Below are 17,883 nucleotides of genomic sequence, written 5' to 3' on the forward strand. Positions count from 1 at the left end.
TTCAAAACTTTTCAGTGGTGACCTTATTTGCACATCTGCTGCTGCACTTCAGTACTGCTGCCCCCTGTGGTGAGTAAAAAAAAACAAAACCTTTCAGTTGTGCTGGAAAAGTTTATTGAGAGACCTAGAAACTCAAGCAGTTTTTCTGTCCAGGGTAAATAAGGTGATTTTTTTCTCTCTCAGAAATATCGCTTTAATGACCTAAAGGAATGCAAAGAGCCTCTGCCAGGCGTACTCGCTTGTCACTAACTTACTGTGACAAATGGGGGTGGGGTTACTTAAAGGGGACAACAGCTGAGGAGCATCAGTCTATTTTTGCTGTCCCTTCATTTAAGTCTCACAGAAGGAGGTGTAATCGCCACGTGGTGCCTGAAAATTAGATAAATTTTTAGTGGAACTTGAAAATATGGAACCACATGTTACCAACAGAGGATCTCCCAATTAAGCAAGTTGCAGTTCAGCTTCTGCTTCAGTGTCCTTGAAAAAGTTGTGACACATCAGATGGATTAGAATAAGATGTAGATCCTAACCCAAATGTGTACATCAGAGACAGCCTAAGGGCCAATGAAGAGACAGAGGTCATGTCTTCTGTGTAATTTTTGGTATCATGGGTGCGTTTAATGGTTCGGTGAGGGTAATATGGTATTTTGTGTGCTCAGACTTTTTTCATTGCCCAATATCTTTGATTAATATTACATTAAATTTAGTTAAATACAGAAGTTTACTATTTTTTTCACCAGAATAATCTTCTGGCAGAGTGGAGAAGCCATCTTAATGGCAATAGGTCAAAATCATATTTACTATAATATAGTAATAAGGAGGCTCAGATGGATACCTCATAGTTTGTTTTTTTAGACTCTATCCTATTAATGAGCTTATTTTTGATGTCAGATCAAATGACAATATTTACTGTTCACAAATTTCCACATTTCTGCAGCTTAAATTTAAAAACTGTTCAGACAGTAAGATTAAATGAAATAAGTAAAAGCCAGAAGCCCTCTCGAAATTAAAATTATATAGAAAAAATGACCTAAGTTAAACTTCCTAGAGAAGTTATAAGAGCCTTTATCCGACATAAGAGTTTGCAAATGAGTTTTGGCGTTATTTTCTGACAGCTACACGCATTTGAGAGGAGCAGCAGCCCGAACGCGGTAACTTGTTACCTCTGGGTTTCCAGAGAAAGCCCCTCCTTGGATGGACCCTTCTCCCCGAGCGTCACTCGGTGCACTTCAGTCCAGTCCCCCTTTCCAAATACACATCCACTGTCCCATACACAAACACACGCTCGCACACATTCACACAGCGCCAGACGCTTATGCAAATAGTCCGCTTGCCGCTCCTGCCGCTCTACTTTTGTAGAGACGCATGAAGAACTCTGGATGTTGTTAACATACTTTAAAAAAAAGTTTTGTGGAGTTGGAAAAAAAGTGATATTACTTTTCAGGATTTTCTTGGCTCTCTTCTAAGGTGATAACTTTCTTGGGAATTCACTCCAAGTATCGGACCTGATGGGCGGATAAACTGCATAAATTTGCTTTTAAATTTCCGAACCGTGCAGCTGGATTAAAGTCAGCGTTTGATGGTCAAAATGAATAATTCCATTAAATGATTAACTCCCCCGGACCGAAGGATTTCAAGGTATGTTGTGAAACGCGGTAAAAGAATCTATTTATCTCCAATGCTTCTTGCTCATCAGCATGATTTACTTAAATTTTAACTATAGGTCGAAAAGCTTTCTCATGTTTAGCTCTATAGTTGGTCTGTTGAATTTAAATGTTTGGCGTTTTTATGTTAATTTTGCGATTGGGTGAGAGTAACAGAGCGAGCGAGGGAGAGGGCGGGAGTATTTCTAGCCTCCTAATGCGCCCTTTGACTTAAACCTTCATTCATATATCGCATCAGCCACACCGCTAACTACTTAAGCACACGCATGCGCGTCTGTATGTCTTATACTTAAATATCTCACCTTTAAGACAGGTGCGGTGTTCCAGCATGGCTCTGTGGCTTGAGTATAAGTAAAAGTGTGAGGAGTAGCACTGTGGTCTCTACTTAAAAAAAGGAAAGAGGTTATTTTGACAGAAGTTGTTGGAGAAATTTTGGTGCTCTTTGCTTCTCTCCATTATTCCTGACTTCCTTTTCCTCTTTTGCAGTGATAGTGTACTGTCTCCTCTAGTAAATGAAAATGAATCGGGGAGTGAATGTGCTTGCGGCTTTACTGGCTCTCCTGATGCTGGCACTTGTTGTGCCCACGAGCAAGTCCTGCCCCAGGACCTGTAATTGCTACCAGGCCAATGAAGTCCACTGCACCTTCCGCTCACTGCTCGCTATACCTCCCGGTCTGCCTGCACACACCAGACGCATAAACTTAGGGTATGGAAACACACATACATCCAAAAGAACAAAGTATGCTGCTCACACATATGTAACATATCAGTGATGACGAGCTAAAGCTTTTTTGGGTGTTTTTTATTCTTTTTTTTTTAAATCAGTCAACACAGGAATTTTTTTTTTAAAGTATACAGATGGTGTTTTGTTCTCTGGCAGGTTTAACAGCATCAGGAACCTCCATGACAGGTCTTTGGCTGGGTTAAGGAGGGTGGAGCTTCTGATGCTTCACAGCAATGACCTCCATCATCTTCCAGATGCAGCGTTCAGAGACATGAAATCGCTACAGGTAAACAGGAAGAGGAGAAAGACAATACTTCTGACCTTTCTCACTGGGGTTAGTGAATCTAATTAAACAGAGAGTGGGCAGTTTTATATATAAAACGCCAAATTACAACGAACAGTCGCCTCAACACCCTAATGGGTAGGAGAGACAACATTTTGTGACAGTGGAGATAAAAAGTTACGATACAGTAGACCAGTAACATCTGAAATACTTGTAATTAACACTCTTAATAACACTCTAACTATGAGAGATTAACATTAAAACCGCTTGTCAAAGAAGGTTTCTGTTACTGATAACGCCAGTAATGTATGATTATCAAGATAAATAGTATTTGTCAAAAAGGTTTGGTGTAATTTAGAAACGACGCTACACTGATAAATGTGCCCAAATCCTGCAGTCATACTATTAATATTAAACCGATTCATTAGCTAAAGCTCTGATCTGCAAAACTAATCTAGAATTAATCAATCAAAGCGAACAGTCATCATTTCGTAGATTCAAAACGTCAGCATTTTTTTCCTAATTTCTTTATAAGTGATGCATAATTTAGCAATCATCATTCGTTTCACTGCTTGGTGACAGGAAACACACTGGACATTTGAGAAGCAACCTGAGGGCAGAGTTAGCAGTCCGTGGGGAAGTGATATTACTCAACTAGCAATTGTTCCCTTCATCTCCCAGGCAGATGCTGATATATTTGCCGTTCTGTGGTAATAGGATCCATATTTTCATGTGCTGACGTCTTCACATGCTTGATCCGTCAGCAGCTGGAACTCTTCCAGCTCAGTAGCCTCCCCAGAGGGCAGATTTAACGTAAGCCTCACAGAAACAAAATTCCACAACCTGATTTTCATGGTGCGCCTTCTTAAATTTCTGGCGGGATCTTCACACATGGCTGGAATAGCAATAGATTTCTTACAGTTTCCTTTTGGGGAAAGTGCTAAATTTTACATTTGGATAATGAGAAACCCCGCCAGTTCTAGGATATCCTTTTAGTTTGACCCGATGCACAGCATGAATATTTCATCTGGATATGCTGTCAGCAGTAGTTTTGTAAATGTTTTAACTATTTTCTTGAAATCTTTGCCTGTATTTTAAAAAAATTACTCAGGATAAGTTGTTTCTACTTGGATTTTTACACATCTCTTTATTCTCATGTTATAGACTCATGTTGCCAGCATGTGGTGTCCAGTAACCGACTTTTCTTTTCCTTTTAAATCAGCCTTAGATGTCTGTCCTAATCCTCCATTCCTTCTGCTCATTTCATTTCCTTTATTCCCACAGATACTAAAGCTAAGCTATAACAAGCTGAGAGAGATCTCTTCATCGCTGACCTTCTCTGGCCTGACCTCACTGCTCCGCCTGTATTTGGATCACAACCTCCTCCAGCACATCCACCCCCGGGCCCTGCTCCAGCTGCCTAGCCTCCGGCTGCTTCGTCTACAAGGAAACAGGCTGCATCAGTTGCACCCTCACACTCTATGCACATTGTCCCTACTGAATACATATTACTTTTCCACACTCAGGTGAGCTTGTACACTTCAAACATTCAATGTAATAATCAGTGCGAGGGAAATCTGGTTTTAAAAGTATAACCAGATTTAGTTCTGCTGGTAGTCCTGAGAGTGAGGGCAACACAGTAATTGTTAACTTAAATTCAGTCCAAGCAGCCATCTGCTTTGATTCAGACTCTGCTTTCCCTCTGTTTTCATATCAGTTTTTTCTTCTTCCCTTTCTTTAGACACCTGGACCTCTCCAACAACAGTCTAACCACCCTGCCCAAAGACGCTTTAGCAACAGCACCTCTGCTGGAAACTCTTATGCTGCAGGCTAATCCGTGGAGCTGTGACTGCAGGATGAACTGGTTTCTTTCTTGGACTCTGGCTCACCCAGGTGACTGCCATTCCTGAAAAAATCATTTGTTTACACTTATTGTTTTGTCTCTCTAACGTGTTCAGAAGAAGAAATAGATAAGGTGAGAAGGAACATTGGGAACGGGCTGAGAAACAGAAGATTGTTTAGTTGATATTTCCACTTTATAAGCCGAGACCGAGAGCTGCATGCCAAAACCATTCATTTTAATGCATCTGGTTTTGTTATCTGAGAACCTTTGGCCACTACCGCCCTCCACCTGCTTTTTGTCACAAATTATTCATTGTTTCTCCCCATTATCTTCCAGTGTGTTTTGTGGCTGTTATTGAGATGTGAGAGAAAGCTAGGCCGTGAAATGTGTCTCATTGATATGCCAGACTTAACTTGCCATGACTAATCCATGATGACAGCACTGATGTGTGTCCACTGAAATATAGGCTAATGATTCCTGTGTAGTAATGAAGTGATGCATATTTCTGATTTATGTGTAAATTAAGTAACCATACCTAATTAGTAAGAGATATAAAGTGTAATGAATGCTTAAAATGTGCTGCCATGACTAATAAATGACTATAATATGCAGTTATATGTTGAAAGAGCTAAAACGTGCTATTGTGTATTTGCATAGCTGCTATGACATTAGATATGGTAAGGCTGTCTTTTGTGATATCATTTTCTCTGTTTCCCTCTTTCAATTAGGCTTGATGAAATGTCCTGGTGGCCCACAGTGTCCATTATGTACATCCCCCAATTCACTTCAAGGGCAGGGCTTGCTTGAACAGACTGCTTTAACGTGCAATTCACCAGTGATCCCGTCTCCAGGAAAAGAGGCACCTTTAGGGACAGAACCCAGTGAAATTAAATCAAGTGAGACCTTCAGAGAGCCCTTAGGCAGTGCCTCACTGGGTTTGTCTGACCAGCAAGGGTACAGTGTTGATCTGAGTTGCAACATCACTCAATCATCCGACTCCCAAGATATTGCTCCTCCTCCAGATCTCTCCGTGTCCTCATCTTCTCCTCTTCCTCTCGCTCTCTCGCTCTCTCTGGAGTGCCCCGTGGAGAGACAGAGCTATGAGAAACTTTGGAGGATTCTGGCTTACTACAGCGAGACTGCAGTTCGCCTCGAGAGGGAGATCATGCTGAGTAAATCCCCAGCGTTGGCCTACCGCTATAGGCAGGCAGCAGAGACAGATGGATATTATCACACTGGAGTCAAAGCTTCTGTTAAAGCCAGGCCTCAGTGGTTAATGCAGCCAGCTATTAGCATTCAGCTAAACAGAGCGCAGTCTAATGGACATAAGGTTCAGCTTATATACTCAACAAGAGTTTCTGCTCATCTTGACCCTACCTCTCAACTCTCATCATCCTCTGCTGCTTCTCACCCTTGGGTGCTGATTTCAACTAATCATACTACCACAGCACTGGCAGCAGTAGCAGGCAGTAAAGTACAGCTACCCTGCCCAATTCTCACTTCTGGCAACCCCAAAGCACAGTGGATTCTCCCAGATGGATCTGAACTCCTCTCCCCCTCCAGCACCCTAGATGGCAGGCTCCGGGCTTCAGGCTTTGTTTTACTGCTACAAAATGTACAACTGTCAGATGCTGGGATTTACTACTGCGTTGCCAGGGCTGGAAGGGACGTAGATGTTCTTCCTCTGCATCTGGCAGTGGAGGAGTCCTCTGTTCCGCATTTAGGAGAGCAAGTGGGGCCTCCTGTCACAGGGACAGTTGGAGAACCTGTCAGTTTGCCTTGCAGGATGTCTGGTTCACCAGAGCCTTATTTAAGCTGGATTTTGCCAAATGGAAATGTGGTACGCCGAGGAACTGCTGTGCCAGGTGGACTCACCATAGAAACAAATGGGAGTCTCTATCTGCCTAACCCCTCCCTGAGGGATGGTGGTCATTACCGCTGCACTGCAGTCAACCACTATGGTAGAGATGCTCTGTCAGTGCAGCTGATATTAAATTCACAGCATATCCCTGCACTTAGGACTTCGTTTCCCAGAGGACCACAGTCTGCTGCTGGCCGGTCAACCAGGATAAGAGCTCCTTTATTACGTGACATGAATGAAGGATCAGGGGACGGAGAGGAAGTGGAAGAGGCGACTGTTGGAAATAGAAAACGCCCAGTGTCGTTTCAGGGACCCCCAAACAGACGCTATCCGATTGGAAACCCACGAAGACGTGGGCCTGTAAGAGAAGGCTCCCGGAGACGAGGCGGTGCAGCTTTTTCATCCACAGACCAGAGAAGAAACCTCTTTGAGAACAAACGTAGAGTTAGCACGAGCAAAAAAAAGATAGATCCGCAGAAATGGGCTGACCTTTTGGCTAAGATACGTCAAAGGACTGCTCTCGCTAATCGTGGCCAACTTATCACAACAGAAAAGCCCACAGCTGCACCGGTCCAAGAAGCTGAAGACAGAGTCACGATAGAACACGAGGAAGATGATGATACAGATAGAGGTAGAGGTCAGGCAGCAGGAGTGGAAGCAGAAACTGAAGGGTCGTCTGTTGATGATATAGTTCTTCAGGAGGAAGAGTTACAGCCCATTCAACCTGTTAACACAGGAAGCCCGACAAAAACAGAGATAAAAACAGAGACTGAAACAGACTCTGAGACAGAAGAAGGTACAGAGAGGTCAACAGAAAAACAGATAGAGAATGAGACAGACACACTCAGGCAGGCAGAGATACCGGGTTCACAAACACAGACAGCAGCAAACGCAGTGACACGGAAAGAACCGGTCACATCTTATCCAGTGTCAGGAACAAATGAAATTGTCCCAGAACCAGTTGAAGGAGATGAGCGAGAAGTGAACCCCAATCCATCAAGAACGAGACCACAGAATCCCCGACAGCGGTTCTTCCCTAATTTGGTGCCAAACTCCCGCCCCCAAAGACCTCGGAACTCACACAGGAAGATTGGACAGCGGAGACGAATCATCAACAGGCCCAGGGTGCAACTTCTGACCCCAAACCAACGTCCCCTGGAACCCACAAACCCAATAACCCCTGCTGTGACACCTGACACCACTACAAATCAAATCAATATGTTGTCACTGGTCTCAACAGCCACATCTGCGGGAATTTTGTCGACACAGAGAGACCATATTAAGACTGCTCCAAACGATGTTGCTCTGAATCTTTTTGGCTCTGCTTCATCATCTTCCTCCCCCTCACAGACTCCCTCCCCCTCGTATACAAACAGATACACACCTACAGCTATAATGACTCACTCAGGCAAGAGACCAGACAGGGAAGAGATACCAGACAGTGAAGAGTCCACTCTTTTCAGCACACCAGCACCCACTCATTCTAATTTTGTCATTTCAGAAACACATGTGCCAGGCACACATACCTTAGCACACAGTATACACAAACACACAGAAACACAAACAGCCTTAGGCAAGCATATTGACACACCCCCAAACAAACACAGTGAAAAGCTGGGGAAGAATTTTGTGAGCATACTATATCAGTCTTCCTCTCCAGCAACTCACTCCTCCCTTGTTTCAGTTTCCAGTGCAGCTACTGCAAAAACCATAACAAATCCTACAACTGCCCCTAAAAAGGTTTATTCTAATGCAAATGCCAGCAGCTCTAAAAGTACATCTTCTGCTATGACTAATGAGTACAAGCTTCCCACAACAACTGCAATTAATCCTAGGACTACAAGTTCCACCATATTTGCTAGGACTATTATTCCAACATCTAGCACTACCAGACATACTGCAAGTGCTTCTACCTCTGCTACACCTATTCTTACACCTACTACTCCCGCTACTATTCCTGTAGTTGAACTCTTTACCACTACAATAAACCCTAATAATAATGCTTTGATTTCAACTACTACCGATACTAGCACTACTACTAGTAGTTCTTCAAACTCATTCATTGTTACGTCCCGATTTCTTAACCCTCCATCTACTGCTACTGCTTCTACTACATCTGAAACTACTAAAACTACTACTACTACTACCACTACTCCAACATTTACAGTTTCAGCCAAAATTCACTCAACTTCTAGGGCAGCTACGCCTAGCACACTTTCCAGTACCGCTGCAATAATGACATCAGCAAATACCAAAACATCATCCCGGGAGAGGCCAAGCATCGACCTAGCTGACCCCAGAGAGAGGCTTGCCTCTGGTGCTCCAAACCAGAGTCGGCCCCCCACTGACTGGAAAAACGCCGGCGCTAATTCAATTCCAGATTCACACAGCAGCAGGACTAACTGGTCCCCTTCATTCCCTGTGGCTCCTGGGGTGAGTCCAAATGAATTCAAATAACATTTCTATTTTATAGGTAGTGCTACCCAAAATGGGCTTTAAGGCAAGCACACACATACACACACACACACACACACACACACACACACACACACACGCGCACACACACACACACACACACACACACACACACACACACACACACACACACACACACACACACACACACTACAAAGAGAATAACAGCCAAACTAGGACCACCATTTGTTCTTTTCTAGTGTTAATTCAATTGCAAATTAATGTTTCCCCATTTTTACTTGCTTTTAGTCATTTAGTAATTTATGCAGTGGGTAATTTCTTTAAGTGCACTTTTAAATGTAATTTGCAGTTTATATACACACAACTCACATTAACATTTCTTTACCAAGTGAGTGCCTCTGATGCTCCAAACCAGAGTTGGCTGACCCAGAAAAAAACAACACACACACACACACACACACACACACACACACACACACACACACACACACACACACTACACCCAACTCTGCAAGCCCTTGGGGCAAAATCTAGATCTCCAAACAGTCTAATCTCTATCCACATGACCTGCAATTAAAATTAAAGGATGTTTATGACAATTCTACAATTTCATGGATTCTCCAGAGCTCTGTCAGAGATCTAAAGAAAAAAACAAAATTAAAAACACGTGTTCCACAATCAATAGCATTATGTGTTGTTATGCATTATGTGAGTCTAATCCCATGGGATTTAAAGTAATCAATTGTTAATTAATTTACAGGCCTTGTTGGCAAGCCTCAGTAGATTAAAAATCTCAGTCCACCAACAAAAACTCTAAGTCTGAGATCACTGTGAAGCTATATTATATATCTTATTCCACAATATCACTATTTAATTTAAAAAAAAAAAAAAAAGAGCAATAAGAAACATTTTACAAACTGGCAGTTTTTAATTAGCCCCTGTGAATCAGACTTTTCATGCTGATTCATAACTTCACAAATGTGTTTTAATTGGCCTGCTTGCTGTAGGTTGTTGGAAGCCCTCCAGTCACTGGCTATTTAGTTAAGAAAATGAAACTCAATGGCCAACCTAATTCAGGCCAACATAATGAAACATTTTAAACTTGTAAAGTTTAAAATGTTTCATTAGTGAATCCCAGATATCTTTAAAGGTTTGAATATTTTAAAGGAGTCAAATTCATTATCCTGTGATTTAATGTGCTCTTGTAGGCTCCAGTCGTGAGATCCAGACCAAGGATTGCAGACCCGCACGTCAGGACAGTGTCATTCCCAGCAGAGAGCACTGCCAGGCTGACTTGTGAAGCTAAAGGAGAACCAAAACCCACCATCACGTGGATTAAAGTCGCCACAGGTGTGCACACTGCAGCATGCATTTATTCTAACATACCTTAAACAAAACACCCTGAGCTATGTCAGTGTGTAATCCAGTTTACCGCCACTTTAAATCTGTTGCATAAACTCAAATCATGGAACAGGCTTCATGTTTATTCTTTTAATTTTGCTGGAAAACGCAGCAGTGCTTATTTCGCATTCACCAGTTTATTGCATATGTGCATGTCTGTATGGTATGGTCTAAAATCTATTGACTTTGCATTTAAAGCAGAGTAATTAAAGGTTTACACTCTGAGGTCACTAATGCTAAAGGAAATAAGCGTCAGCTTTAATATGTGCTATGAATGAATACAAACACATTTTACTGTGATGAAAAAAAAAACCCATTAACAACCAGCATATACACTGGCATGGACACAATAGGCTTTTCTCTAGCTTGCCATGTGGGAAAGACATCGCAAGCAAGTAATGGAACATTTTGTGCACTGCATCGCTGACTTTACTTCATGCTGTGCCATTTGGTGTGCCCCCGTTCCTCCTTTCCTCTCTGTCTCTTTCTCACCCTCTTAACGTTTTTCCTCACTCTCTTTGCTCGTTGCTTCTCTTTGTGTGCGTCTGTCTGTCTTACTCTCTTGCTGTATGTCTTTCACTCAGGAGCGGTGATGTCAGTCCACTCCAGAGCTCAGCGTTTTGAGGTCCTGTCAAATGGCACCCTTGTTATCCAGAATATTCAGCTGCAGGACAGGGGCACATACATCTGCAGTGCACAAAGCATGCTGGGTCGTGATAGGTGAGGTTACGGATATATGTTATGCATACAGTATGGTTGTGTAATGACAACAGGGCACAGTATTTTAATATTAATGACATCAGCCTACAGTAATGTGTAATTAAATTACTCAGCATAATGTATATTGTGGTGCAGTTATGCTTGTTGAGTCTGTTGTTATAACAGCAAACAGTGACATACGCAGTAATGCAAACCTGTATATATAAAGTATGATTTGGTGCCTCTTATGTGATTTCTGATAGAGTCATGCATTGTGTGTTTGCCTTTGCATATTTCATAAATTGAGGGGTTTTTTTTGCCCGTCTTCTTCATGGCAGGTTGCTAACGACCCTGGAAGTTTGGACTCGCCCCCCTCGTATGCAGCTGGCTAGTTACAGAGAAGCCACCATTCATCAGGGCGGAGAAGTGCACTTGGAGTGCCAAGCGGATGGTGTTCCCGCCCCTCTGCTCTCGTGGGTTCTGCCAGATCGTTCTGTCATGACATCTGCTGGCCCCTCCACCAGTCGAATCAGCGTGGACACGAATGGAACTCTTCATATCTCAGTAACTTTACCCAGTGACCGAGGAGTGTATCGCTGCGTGGCCTCCAACTCAGCTGGTGCTGCCAGCACCTCTGTGCGTGTACACGTGTCCTCGTTACCTCCGGTGATACAGCAACCCAGAGAGGAACACCTGCTCTTGTCTCCGGGGAGGCCAGTTTATGCTCACTGCTCAGCCCGAGGTGCCCCTCCACCAACTCTCCGCTGGCGAATCCCAGATGGGACCCTTGTTCGCCCATCCCAGTTTCTCCACGGCAACCTCTTTGTCTTGACCAATGGGACACTGCATATTCGAAAAGTCGGGCCAAAGGATTCTGGGAGCTATGAGTGCACAGCAAGTAATGCTGTGGGGACCGATAAGAGAACAGTGAAGTTAAAAATTGAAGGGGGAGCAGAAGGAGAAAGAAGACAGGGAGAAGTAAGTCATAAAGGAGTAAAAGCTGTTGCTACTGAAAGGCCACCTTCTTCATCACTCATTAATGACACAGGTCTGAGTATCTCTAACCAGCCCTCAAATCCATTTAGCTCCCCTAAATCTCCCTTGGAAAAATCCAAGACGTCGCTCACCTCAAGCTCTTCTCACTCCTCATCTAACCCTTACCGGTCCTCGAACTCATCACCTAAATTTAATAAAACAGTCACTGCCTCCCACACACACTTTACCAGTGTCAAAAAAACAAATTCTTCTTCCCTTTCCCCACCCTCCACGGGGTCAATAAATAAGAATAAAGTCTCACCCAGTATAACCAACACAAGAGTTGCTTCCCCTACAGACAGGAGAGCATCTACTGTTTTGAATCCCTTGCTCCTCTCCCCTTTTAGCAAAGCCCGTATTATTTCTACATCACCATCTAGTTCTACTGTCCCACAAGGGGGGATTTTACAGCTTCACTGCTCCGTAACTGGCAACCCAACCCCTATCATTATCTGGAGGACCCCCAGCAGGAAGCTAGTGGACCAGCACTTAAGGTACTGGGAATGTCCACATTTGTATCACTACATATGTTGTTGATTTTAATAGTACTTCATCTAATTTAATTATCTACGTTTGAATGAAAGTTTTGACCGGCGTTTGAAGGTGCATCCTAACGGTACCTTGTCAGTCCAAGCTGTAACGGAGAAGGATGCTGGAGACTACCTGTGCATTGCACGGAACAAGGTCGCAGATGATTATCGCCTCCTGCGTGTTACTGTAGCTGCGAAACCCGCCACGATTGAACCAAAACAACTGCTCACTCAGATGGTGTCAGTCGGGAAACCACTGAAGGTGAGCAGAAAAACAGAAATGTAATTAAATTGCAATTCTCAGCCGCTTCTGATGCAAAGTTTGTTTGATAAATGCACACAAGCGATTAATATTTTATTTCCAGTCTGTGTTTCTCACTCAATTTTATTTGAATCTGGGTTGTTATTAAGTTGTAGTGTTTGCACTGCATATTTCCCGTGAAATAATTCAATTCATTCATTCATTTGATGCTGTATTGTTTAAAATGTCTGGCAAGAAATGTCTAAATCTGAACTGTCCCTCTCTTATATAAGTTTACTGTTGAGTTTTAGAGTTATTTCGTGCCAGGGTTGGTACATTTGAGTCCTAAAGTTCAGGTTTTAAGTTGGGATCTAAAAATGTTTTATATTATTTGGGTCAAAAAAGAAAGAAAAACCTGCCGACGCATAAATGTGCAGCTATGAATCATCAGCAGTGTTTTTCAGCAGAAAATAAAGCACACATCAATATTTAAAGGCTTGGTGAAAAATGTCAAGAAAAAAAAAAACAAAGCAAGTGTGGGATTTTTAAAAATAATTATTTTAATTTAAAGATTTATGAGCTGTGTTTTAGTGTGAGTGTGAAATTTGTAGTGGCTTAGATGTGTTTTAGAGTGCAGCATGTAGTTGTTATTTATCATTTATAATGTTTCTTACGACTTCAGCTTTCATCCCAAACAAAAAGTCAACAACCTTTTAAATCATGCATCACTGGAACACTGATCCTCTGCAGGTGGACTGCCAGGCATCAGGGCTGCCTGACCCAGCTGTCCACTGGACCTTACCAGATGGAACCATGGTGAACAGCGTGTTGCATGGGGAAGACAGAGGAGGCCGAGAACAACGACTAATAGTGTTCAGCAATGGGACGTTACTGGTTCCAGCAGTAAGCGCTGGAGAAGGAGGAGAGTATACGTGTTACGCTGAGAATCAAGGCGGCCACGACACCATGAAGGTAAGACAAGTAATTTCTTCATCATTTTAATTAAAAGTCTTTGTCATGAGCTGCATGAGTTATGAGTGCTTTCAAACTGAAGCTTTTACACAACTAAAAACACTAAACAATTAAATCATCTGTTCATCCTTTCAAGGTCAAAGTAAAGGTTATGATGACATCTGTTCCAACTTTTACTGATGACAGAAGCTACCATGTCATGAAAGTACGCCAGGGAGCAACGGCCCGAATTCCGTGCCGAGCCACAGGAAACCCTACCCCTACAGTGACGTGGTTCAACCCTGCAAACCGTGTTATCCCACGAAGTTTAGGATCTGGTTATTATTTTGAACGAGTAGTGGTGGTTTCAAATGGCACTCTGGAGGTGCGCTTAGCTCAAAAGATCGACACGGGAAACTATACGTGCCAAGCAAGCAACTCAGCTGGGGAGAGGAGCAGGGTGGTCAGGCTTGAGGTGGAGACGCCTACCTATGGATTGCGTGGCCGAGTGGAAGGTGGAGGTTGGAGCAATAATAGTGGAACTGACACCAGATCAGGGGACAACATTAACAATGGGGGGATAATCCGCTATGGATTGTCTGGAATCACAGACAAGCTGCATAACAACAGCAGCAGCAATGACAACGATAATGAGAGGATAAGAAACATTGTACCAAGCAGTGGTGTTAATTTGGCAATCAGTAGCTCTAATCCTGTCCTTAAGAATGATAGTCAAAATGGATTTAACGGACTTGTGAGTGGAATTACAACAAAACTGAGCAGTAGCGTAATCAGCGTGGGGGTGAACCGTGCTAGGAATGTAAGCACTAAAGCAGATAATACTGGAATTAATATGAATAGACCTAGTATTATACACAACAGCAACAGTGTAGGTAACAGTCGCAGCACAGTTAGAGAAGGTAGTGCTGAGAGAAATCCTGCACGGAATATCAATGAAGTCATTGCAGGAAAGGCTAGTAATGACGCTAATACGAGCGGAGAAAATGGCAGGTTAAGTGGTAATTCGAGAAATGCTGGAGGCTTTAGTAGCACTGTGTCTAATAAAGCAGTTGGGACAAGCACACACAGAGGGGATGATTTTAATAGGAGCGGTAATCTAGGAAGGACTGACAGCAGAAATGGTGGTGAGTTAAGTAGTAATACTGATGCTAAAAACTCCCCCAACACAGTACTGGGTGTAGCAACGGCGGTGAAGCAGCAAGCAGTTAAAGGTCAAACTATTTTTTTGCCATGCCCTTCCCAAAATTCCCGTCAGTCGCGTCTGTTCTGGCTTCTGCCTGGGAATGGCATGTTGCCATCTCCCTACTATGGCAGTCGTCTTACTGTGCACCGAAATGGTACCTTAGAGCTGCGGGGTGTTCGAGGGAGTGATGGTGGTGTCTTGGTTTGTGTAGTGAGAAGTGAGAAAGGAGAGACAACAATGCGGGTGGAGCTGGAGGTGTCAGACCAGCAGGAGGAGGTCAGATCTCCACACAGGGTAGAAAGGGTTGGTTTAACAAAGGTGCCGCTCTCAAGAGGGTTAGTGGAATCAGAGCAGTCCTTAAGCTCAAAGCCAGCGTCACCTGTGCTTTACCCGAGAATCTCAGTTACTGAAAAGCCTCGGCAAAGTGCAGCGCGATTGCCTTCACCACCTCACCCAGTTGGCCCCCCATCCTCAACTGGCACTGCCTCAGCGCCCACTGTGATCACCCAAACAGCCTCTCTTGTGAGCATCATTAATGGAGAGACCCTTCACCTGCCTTGCCCTGCTTCTCAAACACCTGGCTTTACCCGCAGCTCATTCACATGGACCATGCCCAGTGGCAAGGTGCTGTCCCAGGGTGAGAGTGATGATTCAGGCCGTTACTTAGTCCAAGAGGATGGAGCATTAACAGTGCAGCAGGCCTCTGTGTTCGACCGTGGCACCTACACCTGCAGATCCACGAGTTATGACTCTTCCTCAGTTTCAGTGATCACAGTTCCTGTTATTGTCATCGCCTACCCTCCGCGCATCACAACAGGCCCCTCCCCTGTGACCTACACCCGCCCCGGTGTCGCTGTGGAACTGCCCTGCCTGACCATAGCAACACCCCGGGCGACAGTTACCTGGGAAACACCAGACCTGATGCAGCTGAAGGTCATGGCTCAGCCTCGCATTTATGGGAACCGCTATCTTAGCCCTCAGGGTTCTTTAGTGATACAAAAACCGACAAGCATGGATACAGGATTTTACAAATGCACCGCCAAAAATGTGATAGGGGTGGACACCAAGGCAACCTACCTGCATGTTATATAACCGGATGAGATGACAATACACGCATACACAATGTCATGTAATAGAAACACAGAGACTTCACTTCTTTGTACTGGTGTATAACCTGTTTGAGTGCTTACACTCTGTGTCCCTGATGCCCAAAGAAACTGCAAACCCCTGTGTGGGAGATACTGATAACTCTCAGAAAGGACACATTGCTGATATACAGTTTATGTCTCATTTATGTATTTGAGGTTTTGAATCAGGGGTTGAAAAACAGGTACAATGTTTCATGCAGGCGGTCTACACATTTGGTGTCTCACTGGTGTAAATCCTGTTTTTAATTAGTGCTCATTTCATCATTGTGGCAAAAATGCTGCATTTTTTCCTGCAGAAATGGTCTTGTTTCTCCACCGTGTGCTAAAATGTAAGAAAGGGGGAATAAGAGCAAAATGAATTGTTCACCAATACAATAACATCTTTTCTTTCTGTGTTTATTTGTAAAATGTAAAAACATTTTCAACCCTCGTGTGAAAGATCAAAATGCGCTATATCCATTTAACACCGGCTCATTATTTAGTTTTATTACTTTACATTTCTGCTCTAACACTGAACAACAATGTACTGCACAATGTAGTATAGCAATTTCACACTATGCACTGTGGCCCTCGGCCTTTTTAGACATGACCTTACCAAGGTGCATGTTAGCAAATGGATTAGACATTAAAAAGTCTTTAAACCAGCTGACTCTCTAGTCCAAAAACTGTGTAACATCCATTTTGCTCCATTTTGCATTGATAATAACACAGGTTAGTTCACTGCTGGTGAGTCGCCCTCCTATGAGTGGTTGGTCTGAAACTGGAGCATTTCCAGTAGCGAGAGTACAGCTGATGTAAGCCGTCTTTATCTCTGTGCTACATGTGATAAACAGCAACTTTTTTGCAATTTATATGTTAAACCGCTTATCTGCCGATAACGTTCTGCCAGCGACGCCACACAGCATCGCACAACATGTCAGTTTTTCCTTCACAACTGTTTCCATTCACATAGGTACAAATGTAATGTCACATAATATGATTGTGTTACATCTGTTGTCTATTTTAAAAAATGTTCTTCTTGGGTTTAAAAATGTCATTTTAAAATGTTGTATTTTCATGTGCTAACTAGGTTGGATTTGTTGCGGTGGTCTATATGTAACAAACCAGGAAAAAGAATCGTATTTGGCGCCATTATTTGCACTGAACTGCTTTCGTTAAAGCGTTCACAGGCATGTTGATGGAGGGCTTCAGTGTTATGATCTACTCGAAAAAGCAGATTCTTCAGGACTTTCTACTCACCTTCTGATTCCATTACATTTTCACAGCACTAATGGAGCCGAACATATGGTACAAAACATTTATGTTTCAACAAAAGCCAGTTTTTGAAGAGTAATGTTCAGGATTATTGTGATATTAACTACTGTATAGATGTCTGTCGGTACAAGCACCTGTCTTACGCCTGTGCACAAAGCCAGGAGGTCATAGTTATATGTAGTCACTTAATCATTTTTTAAAAATATTGTCCTTAAATTATTTGCCTTGTACAAACTCTGTTGTTAGACAGTCTTAAAGGGAGAATTATTATTAAATATGAATATGTTTGAAGTCTCACTTGCCAGTGATGAATGCTTCCTAGACTTTTAACGCCTTCATTTTATAAATAAAAATGGGAAAAAATGAAATGTCAGTGGTTGAGTTTTGTTCTGAAAAGCAGCACGGTGCAGACAAAGAGCGAGTGCTAGTTTTTGGAGTTAGAAGGAAAAAAGAAAACACCTCGTGGGAGGGTGGGAGCGCAGAAGGAAACTTTTCCTTGAGTGTATGATGAGAACAGAAACTCCTTATCCGTGGCTCAGCTGTCAGACGAGGAAATGGGGTCTTAACAGTAGATGAGACACATGTTGATGACATCATATTCGCCTCTCT

The 17,883-nt window shown here is 43.0% G+C and overlaps 1 protein-coding gene across 1 annotated transcript; it reads left to right on the forward strand.

Annotated features, from left to right (window-relative positions):
- The first annotated feature begins 1,273 nt into the window (after positions 1-1,273).
- LOC113008153 (matrix-remodeling-associated protein 5-like) lies at positions 1,274-17,647 on the forward strand. Its single transcript, XM_026145359.1, has 12 exons — positions 1,274-1,638; positions 2,151-2,370; positions 2,545-2,674; positions 3,956-4,197; positions 4,413-4,564; positions 5,243-8,808; positions 10,020-10,161; positions 10,797-10,932; positions 11,250-12,440; positions 12,531-12,738; positions 13,468-13,689; positions 13,826-17,647. The coding sequence occupies exons 2-12, from the start codon at positions 2,177-2,179 to the stop codon at positions 15,962-15,964; spliced, it is 8,322 nt and encodes a 2,773-aa protein (XP_026001144.1). The 5' UTR covers positions 1,274-1,638; positions 2,151-2,176; the 3' UTR covers positions 15,965-17,647.
- The last annotated feature ends 236 nt before the right edge of the window (positions 17,648-17,883 follow it).

This window comes from Astatotilapia calliptera, chromosome 16 (assembly GCF_900246225.1).
Source record: "Astatotilapia calliptera chromosome 16, fAstCal1.2, whole genome shotgun sequence".
NCBI lineage: Eukaryota > Metazoa > Chordata > Actinopteri > Cichliformes > Cichlidae > Astatotilapia > Astatotilapia calliptera.